This window comes from Mercenaria mercenaria, chromosome 4 (genome assembly GCF_021730395.1).
Source record: "Mercenaria mercenaria strain notata chromosome 4, MADL_Memer_1, whole genome shotgun sequence".
In the NCBI taxonomy this organism is placed as follows: Eukaryota; Metazoa; Mollusca; class Bivalvia; order Venerida; family Veneridae; genus Mercenaria; species Mercenaria mercenaria.
The window spans coordinates 63879557-63894581 of record NC_069364.1 but is presented as its reverse complement, the minus strand read 5'-3'; the positions used below and the strand labels follow the sequence as shown (position 1 = coordinate 63894581).

Below are 15025 nucleotides of genomic sequence, written 5' to 3'. Positions count from 1 at the left end.
TTTGTTCCTTAAATAATTCTCTACCAGAATATACAAAAAGTAAAAAATGTCATTAAATGTTGATTAAATGTGATTGACCACCTTTAATAGTGACACAGTCTTTGTAGCTGAATGCCCTGTGTATTTACCAAAACAACTCAGATAAAAGAACGATGTATATTAATCAGAACTTGCCCTTTAAATGTAATATGTGTTAGTTTAGGAGAATCATGATCATGGTCGCTTCAGATAAGCCAGTTGACCCTTACTCTGCTAAATTTCTATAATAAACTTGTCCATCTTTCAATTTGGACATTTCCATTAACTGTTAAAAGGGGTTCTTGCCAAAAAAGGTACTGACTGAAAAGCAACAGTGAAGAACATGATCAGAATACACGGATGTGCAGGCTGATCATGATCTACACTGGCCCGCAAAAGCAGAATGATTCGTGTCCAGCATGATAAGGCTTAAGGTTAAAGCGTAAATTTACAAAATGTCAAGATATGCGTCCTTTAGATACGGCTGTCTTTTGTTGTGTGAAAACCAGTTTGTATGAAAGACAAAAAATGGAGCTGCTTATTCCTATATTTGAGTTATTTCTTTTTTCACTGGCTGTACATTTTGCAGGTAGGTTATTTAGGCATTTATTGAGTAAAAAATGTATATGATATGATTAGAACCAAATCATCATTTAAATAAAACAGGTGTATTATACTACCAAAGAACTGCTATTTCAGTTACATATGCCATATAATACCGAAAAAGCTTCCAGAAAAAGATAATCGTTCCGGACAGTTTCAAGTGTTTCATACCATACTATAACCCTAGAACAGTAAAACTTTTATATATTCATATACACTCATAGACATTAATAATCGGTCACCTATAATTTTCATACATTTCTTTAAGAATACACTGAAAATAAAACAATAATGTATACCATCAATTTATTCAATATCTTAATATGGGCGGTTTCATTTCATTAGAACAATTGAAAATTGGTAACAACAACAGTTTGAATAACAACACCCAAACTTTCCAAAGTCACACTGGTATGTCCGCTATCCGCATTAATAACTGCCTGAAAACGGCTTCGCATCGAAATGATATATCTCTGAATGACGCCTTGTACGATATTCTGCCACTTGTTAATGGCGTCATTTTCAAGATCATGCAGATTCCATTTGCTGTAGCAAACGTCGAATTATTCTTTTGAGCAACTCCTAAATGATATTATTTGACAAAGAGAAAGTGTGACTTTGAAAAGCTTTGGTGTTGTTATTCAAACTGTTGTTTTAAGATATTGAATCAAGTGATTGTATAATTTATTGTTTTAATTTCCGCGTAAATCGCCACGACTTATCTGTTACTATTCCCAAAAGGTTGAACCCCTTCTAAAAAAACTGCCATTAACTTTGTAAAGAAATAAGAAATAGTCATTTTTCAAAATTGCTGTAAACGATGTTGAAGCTAGTTATGTGGAATTTCCGCACTGGGACATTTTTGCAAAAGCACCAAAACGTAGATAATATTAATGTAACATTTCTTAGAAAATGGAGAGTTTTTAAAGGCGTTAAGCTTTCCAGAAGTGTAACTCCTTCATGCAGTTTTGATAGTCGGAATTCAAGGCATATTTCAGTAAACTGGTAATCATTTTGTAGAAAAATATACATGCTATATATTCTGTTCAATTTTCACGCATATACCGCCTCGGTATCTTAGTTAGAACGCCCATTTCGAGTGCGGGAGGTCGTGGGTTCGATCCCTGGCCGAAGACGTAGAAAATGGTACTAGTTGCTCCCTCGCTTAGCGGATAGTACTAGAACTGGTCAGCCCGGTGTCAGTATAATGTGACTGGGTGGGTATCATGTAACGTGTCTATATGGCGTGCTATTCCAGTGAGGCAGCACACTATAAAGTTGGGCATTGTGCTTACAAGTAGACACCGTTGTTTATATGACTGGAAAATTGTTGAAAAAGACGTTAAACTAGAACACATACACAATCTCATGCAAATTAACTTTATTTTTACATATTTATTGTATATTTCCAGAGGAGGAGGTGAAAGAGAAAGCGGAAGAAATTATTAAATGTCGGTGCGCCATGCAAATCGCTAGTTGCTAAATATCAAAAGCTAAACGCTGAAATGTTAAAAGGTTAATATTAAATCCGTGCAAAATTAACATTGCTAATTACTACTGTACGTATCTGCTGATTAATACTTACGTTAATACTAAAATAATCAAAGTAGTCATTGGCTTCCGTGCAGTATAAAATTGTCTCTTCAAAAACATAAGAGTGTGTGATCATTTTAGAGCAAACAGTTTCTGTCTCACGTCTACATGGCTGATAAAACATGCTGCTATTTGCAGAATATTGTTTATTTACTTTTAAATAATTGAAAGTTACATTCATTTGTTTCAGCGATACAAATTTCAAACAAACATTTGCAATATAGCGTTTAGTATTTAATATTTGGCATATAGTTCCAAATATATTGGATATCACCATTCAATAAGTGTTTTATTACATTACATCAGAAATGAATTTTCACAATTTTATTTTCAAACTCCTGTCTAAAGAGCCATGCGTTGAATATAAGCCTATCATATGATATAGCACAAACTATGGACTGTCGATTTAGATAAGGTGTCATGTATGTATAAAGATACATGCTTCTTATCAAACTGTTGATATTTTAAGCTCATTATTTAAGACGAAGTAACGTAACGTATTATAAACAATTATAAATCAAAAGCATTTTGATAACAACTTATTTTCTAGACTGTGACTTGACGTGCCTGGCTTGTCCAGACTCTCCTGTTGCCCGGGACTGCCAGTATGTTGTACGATGTGGCTCGCATGAGGTATTATGTTTTAGCAAGATAAAAGATTACACAAAAGTATAAAGGAAAATGATTGTAGCATGCGCCTTAAAAGTAACAGAATGACATATGCCGCAATGAATACAATTTTGTTGTCAGTAATTTAGCGCCCATTACACAATGTAAGCAAATATTTGTTTGTTGAATTAACAGTTACAGCTCAGTACGTTAGTGCGTATATGCGTTTGTAAAATAACAGTTGTTGCCGAGTATGTTAATGTGTATACGTGTTTGTGAAATAAAGAGTTGTAGCTGAGGATGCTAGTGTGCATTATTGATTGTGAAACAAAGAGTTGTAGCTGAGGATGTTAGTGTGCATACGTGTTTGTGAAACAAAGAGTTGTAGCTGAGGATGTTAGTGTGCATTATTGTTTGAGAAACAAAGAGTTGTAGCTGAGGATGTTAGTGTGTATACGTGTTTGTGAAACAAAGAGTTGTAGCTGAGGATGTAAGTGTGCATTATTGTTTGTGAAACAAAGAGTTGTAGCTGAGGATGTTAGTGTGCATACGTGTTTGTGAAACAAAGAGTTGTAGTAGAGTATGTTAGTGTTGTAGCTGAATATGTTAGTGTGCATACGTGTTTGTAAAACAAAGGGTTGCAGCTGAGTATGTTAGTGTGTATACGTGTTTCTGAAACTAAGAGTTGTAGTAGAGTATGTTAGTGTTGTAGCTGAGTATGTTAGTGTGCATACGTGTTTGTAAAACAAAGGGTTGCAGCTGAGTATGTTAGTGTGCATACGTGTTTGTGAAACAAAGAGTTGCAGCTGAGGATGTTAGTGTGCATACGTGTTTGTGAAACAAAGAGTTGCAGCTGAGGATGTTAGTGTGCATACGTATTTGTGAAACAAAGAATTGTAGCTGAATATGTTAGTGTGCATACGTGTTTGTGAAACAAAGAGTTGCAGCTGAAGATGTTAGTATGCATACGTGTTTGTGAAACAAAGAGTTGCAACTGAGGATGTTAGTGTGCATACGTATTTGTGAAACAAAGAATTGTAGCTGAATATGTTAGTGTGCATACGTGTTTGTGAAACAAAGAGTTGCAGCTGAATATGTTAGTGTGCATACGTGTTTGTGAAACAAAGAGTTGCAGCTGAGGATGTTAGTGTGCATACGTGTTTGTGAAACAAAGAGTTGCAGCTGAAGATGTTAGTGTACATACGTGTTTGTGAAACAAAGAGTTGCAGCTGAATATGTTAGTGTGCATACGTGTTTGTGAAACAAAGAATTGCAGCTGAATATGTTAGTGTGCATACGTGTTTGTGAAACAAAGATTTGGTGCGTACGTGTTTGTAAAACAAAGATTTGTACCTGAGGATATAAGTGTGCATACGGGTTTGTGAAACAAAGAGTTGTAGCTGAGTATGTTAGTGTGCATACGTGTTTGTGAAACAAAGAGTTGTACCTGAGTATGTTTGTGTGCATACGTGTTTGTAAAACAAAGATTTGTAGCTGAGGATGTAAGTGTGTGATTATTAAATTAACAAATTCAGTTGAGATTGTTAATAGACAGCTGTATCAGAACATGTTAGTGTGTATATGTGTATGTTATTGGATGTATGTTTGTTAAATGTACTGTTGTCGGTTTACATTGCTTAAGTTTCATGCTCGTTTAGATATAATCCTATTTTCGCTCCTTTCGTATTTCAGTCCTGTTTTTTAGACAGTTACACGAATCGAGCTGGTGGAGTTATTAACAAAATGGGGTGCAGGGACACTGCAGTAAATATGACCTTTACACAATTATCTATATTTATCACTCTATCATTGCAACTCGACTTTTGGTTTGGTAGCCCCATGAACCCGTACTTATATTCATAAAACAAATGCATTTTATTTTACGTTCAATAACAACTAAAGACAATAGTACCGCCTTGCGAGTGGACACGCTCATTTGATTTTTTGTTTGTTTTTTGTCTCCGTATAATAGAAACATTGACCTACCCATGTTTTTTTCTAAGTCCAAAAAGGGCCATAATTGTTGCAAAAAAGCAATGGAGAGTTACAGTACTTGCTGTACAGTGTCAGCTTTTAATGACGAATAACTGCTTCAAATTTTAAAGCAATACCTTTGACCGTAAAAGAGAAAAGTTGACCTTAACGCAAAACTTAACCAAAATATCTGATATCTTCTAAATCAAAAAGGGGCCGTAATTCTTGCAAAAACAGGATGGAGTTATGTTTCTTGCCGTACAAAATCAGCTTTTGATTGTGAACAAGAGTTGTAAATTTCAAAGCAATAGCTTTTATAGTTTAGGAGAAAAGCCGACCTAAACATAAAACTTAACCAAGAAATCTGATATTTTTTAAGTCCAAAAGGAGCCATAATTCTTGCAAAAAGCAGGATAGAGTTATGTTTCTTACTGTACAGAGTCAGCTAATGATGGTGAACAAGTGTTGCAAGTTTCAAAGCAATAGCTTTTATAGTTTAGGAGAAAAGCCGACCTAAACATAAAACTTAACCAAGAAATCTGATATTTTTTAAGTCCAAAAGGAGCCATAATTCTTGCAAAAAGCAGGATAGAGTTATGTTTCTTACTGTACAGGGTCAGCTGATGATGGCGAACAAGTGTTGCAAGTTTTAAAGCAACAACTTTGATAGTTTAGGAGAAAAGCTGACCTAAACATAAGACTTAACCAGGCAACGCCGACGCCGATCAAATGATGACAATAACTCATCATTTAAAAAAAAAATCAGATGAGCTAAAAATGATAAGTAAATTTCATTTAAACATAAAGCATTATCAATATTTTACGTAAATAATAGATATAATACGAACAGCATTAATTTTGGACATTTTAATTTTTCATATTATTTAAACTGATAAATTAAGTGTGAATGCGGCTGTATAATATTCCTAAATGGTAAATTAAAGTAGAAAGAGCATTGTTTTAAGAATATTTTGGACATTTTGTACGCTTAAAAAATGAAAATACATGAAACACACTATATACATGGTTAACAAAAGCAAGTGGGTTGGGCTTCAAGTTATTACAACATTAGAAGTCACAATTTCCTACCCAGCTAGCTTACGGAAGGTCGGTGGTTCTACCCAGGTGCCCGCTCGTGATGAAATAATCACGGAGGGGCACCTTGGTCTTCCTCCACCATAAAAGCTGAAAGTCGCCATATGACCTATAACTGTGTCGGTGCGACGTTAAATCCAACAAAATAAAATAAATAAATAATATTTCATGATTTATAGATGTGTCCATCGGCCACAGGTAAAAGGTCGGCAAATGTAACAGCAGCGGATAAAAGATCCTCTGGAAAACACCTGGTGTGCTCGGATTGTTGCCATGGCGACCTTTGTAACAGTGCGCTTTGTGGACAACCAGGTAATATGGCTTGTTATAAATCAGATCCGTTAACAAGCCTTATGTTTTTTAATATTTTATGCTCTCATTTCTATGTGGTTTCGAATAACAGATATGACGATGTATCACTTCATTCATTAACTGAAAAGTTAGATACCTTACTACATGTTTCGCGAATGAGTTATGTCCGATATTATCGTTATTGATAAATGATGATAATTGAGCCGCACCATGAGAAAACCAACATAGTGCATTTGCAACCAGCATGTATCCAGACAAGCCTGAGCATCCGTGCAGTATGGCCATGAACCATGCTCAAAGCCTATGGCAATTAGAGACGCCGTAAGCAAACGACATGGATCCTGGCCAGACTGCGTGGATGCGCAGGCTGGCATGGATCCATGCTGGTCGCAAACGAACTATGTTGGTTTTCTCATGGCGCGGCTCAATTAAACATTGTTTCCAATTATCATGCAAATCTGTCAGTTTTGGCAGAGATAAAAACAAACAAAAGTGTTGAGTTGGAAAGGTTGTTAAATGTACGGCGTGTAGAGAAGCTTACGCGGCTCTATTACAGTATGCACTTCCATATGAGCCGCGCCATAAGGAAACCAACATAGTGGCTTTGCGACCAGACCAGCATGGATCCAGACCAGCCTGCGCATCCGCGCAGTCTGGTCAGGATCCATGCTGTTCGCTAACGGTTTCTCTAATTACAATAGGCTTTGAAAGCGAACAGTATGGATCCTGACCAGACTGCACGGATGCGCAGGCTGGTCTGGATCCATGCTGGTCGCAAAGCCACTATGTTGGTTTTCTCATGGCACGGCTCATATGTGTAAAATGACACTGATCAGAAACAACAAGTACTTCCTTATATGTTAAATGATCTGATCTGTTATACATGTTAAACAATTAACCTACATGGTCTGAAGAAGCAGGCACTTCCACACATGTTAAAATTGAAATATCACGCACATATTATATGACTCTAATCTGTAACAACATAAAACATTCACACGTTTTAGTTGTCTGTTATCTGTGACAGGACGTACCTCCACTCTTAATAAATGTTCCTGATCTGTGACAGCCAGCACGCACTTCCGCGTGTTTTAAATGTCCCTGATCTGCGACAGCAAACACTTCCACACATGTTAAATGAACCTGATCTATGACAACATGCACTTCCACATGTTTTAAATGTCCCCGATCTTTAACAGCAAGCACTTACACACTTTTTGAATAGCCAGGATTTGCATTTTTCAGGTTACCCGTCTGCATCAGGGTCTCGCGGACCTCTGTGTTACAGCTGTGACCAGCAGCTAAGCACTGACTCATGCAGTGCTATAAAGGAATGTGGTAGGAATGTGGTATTGTAAGTTTGTAATCTGATGTAGAGAGGTTTTATTTCTTTTAACTAAGTTTTTAGGAGAGTTTCCTTCTTCAGGTTTATTGTATTAATATAGCAGGTAATTATGTTTATAAACGCTGCGTACCTTTCATAAGATAAGATATGAGCAAGTTACATTAATGAAAAAAGAAAAAGAAGACATAAATCATTAACTGTAAACTCGAGATCTGTTCAAGGAAAATAGGCAGAACAGCAGAATTGCTGCAATATGTTTTAAAGGAGAAAATTGACCTTGGTGTTATTTCTGAAACTTGGCTCCAGTCTGATGGTGATTAAGTTGAAACAGGATGACTATAGTTTTGATGATGTTCATCGATCTGAGCGAAAAGGTGGTGGATTACCTTAAGGTTTCAAGAAATACTTGTGAAACATTTGAGTCCTTTGAATATGCTGAGTGGAAATTTAGTAGCAAAAGTTTTGGTTTCCTGGTAACTGGTATTTATTGGCCACAATACCCAATGTTTATGAGAGAAATCACAGACCTATTAGAACAACTAGAAAAATAATTGTTGCAATGTCTTAACGTTTTTTGCTTTGTTCACAGTGTTCAAAGAGTTACAAATCCAACACACAACAGTTACACATTTTGGACTTGTTCATCACTAGAAAAGGATAAATTTTCACACGTAACAGAGCCCTTATCTGAGTATTTCATCTTCGACCATTGCTTTGTCAGTTGTTACGTAGAACAGTGTTGCCCCCACGCCCCCCACCCCCCGCCCCAAATGATGCTACTCTTGCCAATGACTTTGTGTGGTTCTTTGCTGATAAAAATACCATTCTGAGAAATGACTTAGATAATTTAACCCCTGGAACATCGAATATCAAACATGCCAGTAAACGGTGCGACAATGACTGACTTTAAATCTCTCTCAGAAAATGAAGTCATTAAACTTGTCCAAGTATCAAAGTCAACAACGACTGAACTTGATGTTTTTCCTACACATAAACCGAAAAAAAATTAGTCCTTTGCTGCAGTTGTTACTGCAATTATCTATAGAAAATTATCATCTGGCGTGTTTCCAGCGGACTGGGAAAGTGCTTTTGAAAAAGAAGGGTCTCCCCTTAGAACTTCAGAATTATAGACCTATGTCAAACTTGTCATTTCTATCAAAAGTCCTTGAGAAATCAGCGCTGAAACAAATATCTAATCTACTTTTAGCGTATCAAAGTGCATATCGAAAAGATCATGGTGTAGAAATTGCATATAGCGATATATTGGACGCTTGTAACAAGCGGGGTTATGATAGATCAGCAACGCTTTTGATACTGCCGATATTTCAATAGTACTTCCTTTTTTTCATGATGATTTGCATTCCATTAAACTGGGTAAACTGGGTAAAATTCTATTTGACGGAAAGGACAATGAGAATGGTTGTTCATAATGCAATTTCAAACATGGAATCATTTAAATTGTATTGTTTCGCAAGGTGCACTCCGTCCATTTTGACAATGTGTTATCCAATAAAGTTGTTTTAGAGTAATATACATAATGAACTTTATGGATATGCAGACGACCATAAGTTAGCATTCAGAATTTAAGCTGGAAATGTGCAGAATGAGACAAGTGTTCCTCAACAATTAAGTGAATGCCTTAATGATGTGATTTTGTTGTTGACAAAATTCGAGCTGAAAATGAGCAATTCAAAACTGAGATCATCATTTGAGTCGCACCATGAGAAAACCAACACAGTGCGTTTGCAACCAGCATGGATCCAGACCAGTTGCACCAGCATAGATCCAGACCAGCCTGCGCATTCGCGCAGTCTGGTAAAGATCCATGCTGTTCGCTTTCAAAGCCTATTGCAATTAGAGAAACCGTTAGCGAACAGTATGGATCGTAACCAGACTGCGCGGATGCACAGGCTGGTCTGAATCCATGCTGGTCGCAAACGCACTATGTTGATTTTCTCATGGCGCGGTTCGTATATGGAAGTGTGAATGTTGGTGGATGTACAGTGGTGTGCTGACCATGTAAGAGACTTAGGTGTATATATGGACTGTTCTCTTAATTTCGATATGCTTATAAGATAGAAATGTCAAACTGCGCATGCTCAGCTAAGAAATCTGAAAGACATTCGTAAATATCTGTCCCAAAAGCTTGACTTTTGCAATGGCCTTTTAACCGATATCCCTGCCAATCAAGTCAACAGACTTCAGAGAGTGAAAAACCAAACAGCCAGAATCGTGCCAATGCTCGAGATGATCATCCTACAACAGAAATTCTAAATTATCTTCGTTGGTTGCCTGTAAGAGCTAGAACTATGTTCAAAATTCTTGTTCTTGTATTGTATTTCGTACTGTGCTAGGAAAAGCTCCATTATATTTGAATGTTTTGTTAAAGTGTGCCCAAGCATGCCAAGGGAAATACAGACTTAGACCTTCAAAGTGTCCAAAGAACAAGAACGAGACAAGCTGACAGTTCCTTTGCTGTTGATGGACCATGATGGTCCAAAATGTTCGGCATATTTCGGCAAATGTAGCAGACATAACAACATCAGCTCATGCAAGCTTTTGAACTGACTAAATATTGATGTCATTATATAAATGCATTATTTCATGACTGTTTGTCTATCATCCCACACATAATGCAATACCTTTTGTATATTTTATGCTTATGTACCTTAGGTTTGCTCGCTGAAGTCTTCAGAAAGTTCTGTAGTGGCCACAGACAAATTATTCACAACAGAATGTCAATCTAAACATGTAAGTTTTGTCTATGTTCCACTGATGCTGGAATTTTCGTTCCTATTAAAAGTTTATTGAAAAATGATTTTGTCAGTTTGATGTAATGATTAAAATACACACATATTTTGCCAAAATATTGAATAAAGATAAGTTATAAAAACAGGTTTTAAGGTTTCTTGTCACCTAAGATATATTTACTTTTTTACTTTGAACTTCAAACGAGCCAATTTATTTTTGTCAGTTTAGTAAAATTTGACAGGACATACATGATAATGCATTCCAATAACATTGAGCAAATATTGAAATAGTTCATCTATTTCTACAGCTGTGTGAAGCAGACCTGCAGGCACAACGTCATGCAATCAGTATTCTAGGGCGAAAACGGTACAGTGATCATGTGATGTCGGCTTCAGGTGCGTCTCCAGTTTTAGCATGAAAAACAGTTCATTGAAGTAGTTCTGTACTTTTGGATCGAATTAATATTTCTACAGACTGGAATCCTATTAAAATAAAAATGTGGAAAACCACAGGTCGTCCAACACGACATAAACGAAAATGTGGCAGGCTCGGTTTGATTGAGCCTGTTCATTGACGGTAGTGGGCATGCAAGATACCGTCTACGCCCTCTACCCCAGGTTTGAACAGAAGTCAACATCTACACATGTTATAAGTACAAGGATATAATTTAGAGACTTCCGCAGATGTATTCGTAAGGGGGTTCACATAGAACCTTCAATGATACACAGAGTGCAGTTCCATGAAAAGCGGCATATGGTCCACAGATAAAATAATGGCTTGGCCCTAAACGAGAAAACAATGGGTAGAACTTAATAAACCTGAATTTAGAGAGGTGATCTGTGGTTATGGAACCTGCATTTCACAGAAACTGCCAAAAACCAAAATTAAAAAGCAAGCACAATATCCAAGGGGGTGGGGGTTAAACAATACCCAAAGCTTAACCATGTTTTAACAAAATTTCAGAATGTACTTAGAAAATTAGGCTAATAAAAAAATAGGGTCGTGTGCTTGATTCTTTGCTAGATTAATTTGAAAAAGTTGAACTCCAATGGGTGTCAATGGAAAAAACACAAGTTTGAAGAGAGTTTTTTTTTCTACGATGTTGATTTTAATGAAAGTTCTCACAATTTAAAATTTTTATATGGGAATATTGTAAAATAATTATGTTAAAAACTGTACAGGTCTTGATTTTCTTTTTTTTAATATTTGACCATAATTACAAACAATCGAACATTTCAAGCTGATCTTGAGACATTATTTTGGAAATATTTAACGTGTTGACCAGACAATTTAACATCATATTTTATCTGTGGAAGGGTACTAACTTTTCCGGGATTTTTTTTATAAAATTTTAGTCACAGGTTGCCATCTATCAATAAAATGATTTTCGTTTCCGTATGCCGAGTCCAGGCATTATTCTACGTTAACCAGATAAATGACGCTACGTCATTACTTCCGGTTAATCAAACGTGCAAAACTACCTTACGGTGTGGGTGCGTGTCGGTGCATGTATTTTACATTTTCCTTTCCACAAATGAAAAGAGTAATAAACGATATAGAAAAGTAAAAAGTGTTTCTCCTTCAACTCGTTCTAGAAGCGTTACTTTAAATAAAAGCACAATTTTAGATGTTTGCAATTACTTGTTATTATGCTTATGCTCTATATTTGAAGGTCATCTTTGCTTGGGAAAATGTTGCGATTCAGACCTGTGTAATTCAAACTGTACGAGTTCAGGTACAATCATTAAGTATGCATTGTAAACATTATATTAGATATCATGCAAAACATCGAAATATTCGCTGAAAAAGTAGTTTTCTGTTTAGCAGCAATGGAAGGAACGTTTTGATTTTTTTTTCTTCAAGTAGTAACCTAAAATGTTACCAGCTTCCAAATACTAAGTAAAAGTTTTGAATAAATAATTTAAAATGCAGTGCTTTAATGTTTGGTACTATAGATCTAAAACTAAAGGTCGCAAAGTATGTGGATGATGTGAGAGTAACTGAATTAATAAATATAAGTAATGATCACTATATAGCTGCCTATAGTTACATAATTGGATTTTGTACCTAATTCCTTTGAAGTCAATCTGGTTTATCTAATGCCGATATCGTTTTATTCAGGATGTAAAAATCCTTCATATACACCAATCCACAGTGCCGGTGTATGTTTGAAGATTACATTATCCAATTTGACCTATTACGACGCGAGAACATCGTGCAAACAAGACGGAGGAGACCTCGTCATTGTCAATTCAAAAGCTAAGTTTGATGCAGTATCAAAACTCACTGTTCACTTTGGTAAATACTTTGTTACTGTTTATATTATATTAATTTGGTCTTGTCAGTATTCCTAGATTCTGTACCAGTATTGACCTGTCCTCCGCATTGAACGTGATGGCAATCTGTCTCACTTAATAGTCTATGGCGAACTGCAATCACGTATTGTTTTTCTTTCCTATATTTGAAAATTCAAAATGGCTGTCATATTTCATAAGTATACCGTAATAAAGCCTTCAAATAAACCTTTTTATTTACGAAGACACATAAAACTATATTTATATATTTTACTTATATTTATTTTGTTTATAAATAAAGTTTTGTTTTATACCTAGTATCGATTTTTATACATGACAAAAGTCTTTTGTTTTCTGTACACATCCAATTCTTAAATGGTAAAATGCGGTAATTCTTTAAAAATTGTGTATTTATTTACATTGCCACGTTAGCTAGCCCAGAAATCAATGTCAAAGGACGATTGACTTCAGACAAGGTTTATATTATATATTTTTATTTATTTATTTTTTGTCAAATTGTCATGTCGCACAGACGAAACTTCGCAGCTTTGAATAAATATCTAGTTTACGACAGTTTTTTTTTCACTGGATTCCAGGTTACTCAAGATTCTGGGTTGGTCTACACAGAGACGCACCATTATCCACATACTTTAGCTGGGTGGATGGTGCCAGGCTTACAAGTAGCAACGGTGGTCAGTTTTGGGGGCGGGAACAACCGAACAATTCTAATGGTATCCAAGATTGTGCGTTACTTGAAAAACTTATAGATGATAGTCTCCTAATGTATGATGTACGTTGCAATAGGCACGATTATTAAATATGTGAAATGAAGCTATAATAGTGCATTTGCTTGTTAATGTAAGTACCTTTAGAACAAGATGTGCACCAAAAGAGACACGTGTGTTTTATTCATGAGGGGAAGCCTTTTGTTTATTTGTCCAAAACTAGATATAGAGGTAAATGCATGAAAATTGATGTTTTTTTTATTATTATTATTTTTTTTTTGCAATTTCCTCATTTGACAAGTTTGAATATGAAATATTAAGTATAGACCTGTCTAGAACAATTATAACGGACCAAGTACTTATGGAGATTTCCGATTATCCGGCCGTGTTCGAATACCAGCTCGTACTGGATGTCTCCTTGGACAAGAGAAAAATCAGTCTCTTTTTATAGATTTATTCAATATTGTTGAATTACTCATAATTGCAAGTACGATTAAGTAATTAAACAAATCCATTTATCAACTTCTTGATAAATTAAAGGAACATAAAAGGAAATGGGGAAATCAACCATATGGCAACGTACGAGACTAGGAATCGAGCATGTGCACGACCTTCCCCGTTTAACTGTCGTAGTTATATCATTGATCGTTTTACATTTGTATCTTATATACTGATAGGATTGCTAGAAGTGAAGGAAACACTTGACTTCCCATTGTTAGAGTAAATATGAGCCGAGCAATGAGAAAACCAACATAGTGGCTTTGCGACCAGCATGGATCCAGACCAGCCTGCGCATCCGCGCAGTCTGGTCAGGATCCATGCTGGTCGCAAAGCCACTATGTTGGTTTTCCCACGGCGCGGCTCATATCATGTTCCTATTATGCAATAAATCAATTAAGATCCATAAGCATACTCCCATTAGTTTATACTAATCTGCTAATCTATTTAGGTCGATTGTGAAGCAAGTTCTAGACTACAACTTATATTAATCACTCTCGACATCTGATTCCTGATGTCGACATCTGATTCCTGATGGGAATAAAAACTTTTTGACAATATAAATTTTCAATACCTTGAAAAAGATTTTGAAAATATTTTGACAATGAAATTTATAAATCGGATTTTGGTTTAGAACATTTTTATTGCGTCATTGGGATAACGTCATCAAAATATCATTTATCACTGACAAAATTGAAGTAAAGAAGTTGGTATTAAAGACAATTCAATGTATTTATTCTATGTGTTTTTTTTTCATCTACCATAGCAAACCGTCAATAATTATTCAAAGAGTCAACTTAGCCTATTTGATTTGTTAATGTCAAAAACTTCATCGAATGTTTATTTTTGAATGGAATATTGCCATTGTGAAAAGAAAAACAATAAAAACAATGAAACTCAAATGTAAAATTTTAACTATTTAGTGAGAGTTTCGAACAAAACCACTCTATTGTTATTACTGAGAGGCAAACCTAACAATAGACTGCACTTCTTTCTACAAATGGCGCCAAGGGGGCAATTGGAGGTAACTTCGTATTAAAAAGGAAAGGTCGGTTTCAGTGACCTGTACTTCATTTAGCAAATGGCGTCAAGGGGACAATGGGAGGTAACTTCAGTTGTAACAATAGGTTATGTAAGAGAGACCTCCCCTTTTTTCTTGTAAATGGCGTCAAGGGGAAAGGGGAGGTGTCTTCGGGTGTAATAATAGG

General features: G+C 35.8%; 1 protein-coding gene across 2 annotated transcripts in view; it reads left to right on the top strand.

The window, feature by feature from the left end:
* The window catches only part of LOC123553429 (uncharacterized), a 53218-nt gene extending 39187 nt beyond the window's left edge, over nt 1-14031 (top strand). Inside the window, exons 1-8 of one of the 2 annotated variants that reach the window (XM_053541507.1) lie at nt 4520-4587; nt 6072-6204; nt 7450-7553; nt 10223-10300; nt 10608-10695; nt 11973-12035; nt 12422-12598; nt 13191-14031. In XM_053541507.1, coding sequence (XP_053397482.1) covers nt 4567-4587; nt 6072-6204; nt 7450-7553; nt 10223-10300; nt 10608-10695; nt 11973-12035; nt 12422-12598; nt 13191-13411 — 885 coding nt within the window. In that variant the 5' untranslated portion in view covers nt 4520-4566 and the 3' untranslated portion in view covers nt 13412-14031. Of the gene's footprint in view, nt 1-4519; nt 4588-6071; nt 6205-7449; nt 7554-10222; nt 10301-10607; nt 10696-11972; nt 12036-12421; nt 12599-13190 lie in introns of those variants that run through there. The other variant, XM_053541506.1, reaches the window with a different exon arrangement.
* Nucleotides 14032-15025: the final 994 nt, after the last annotated feature.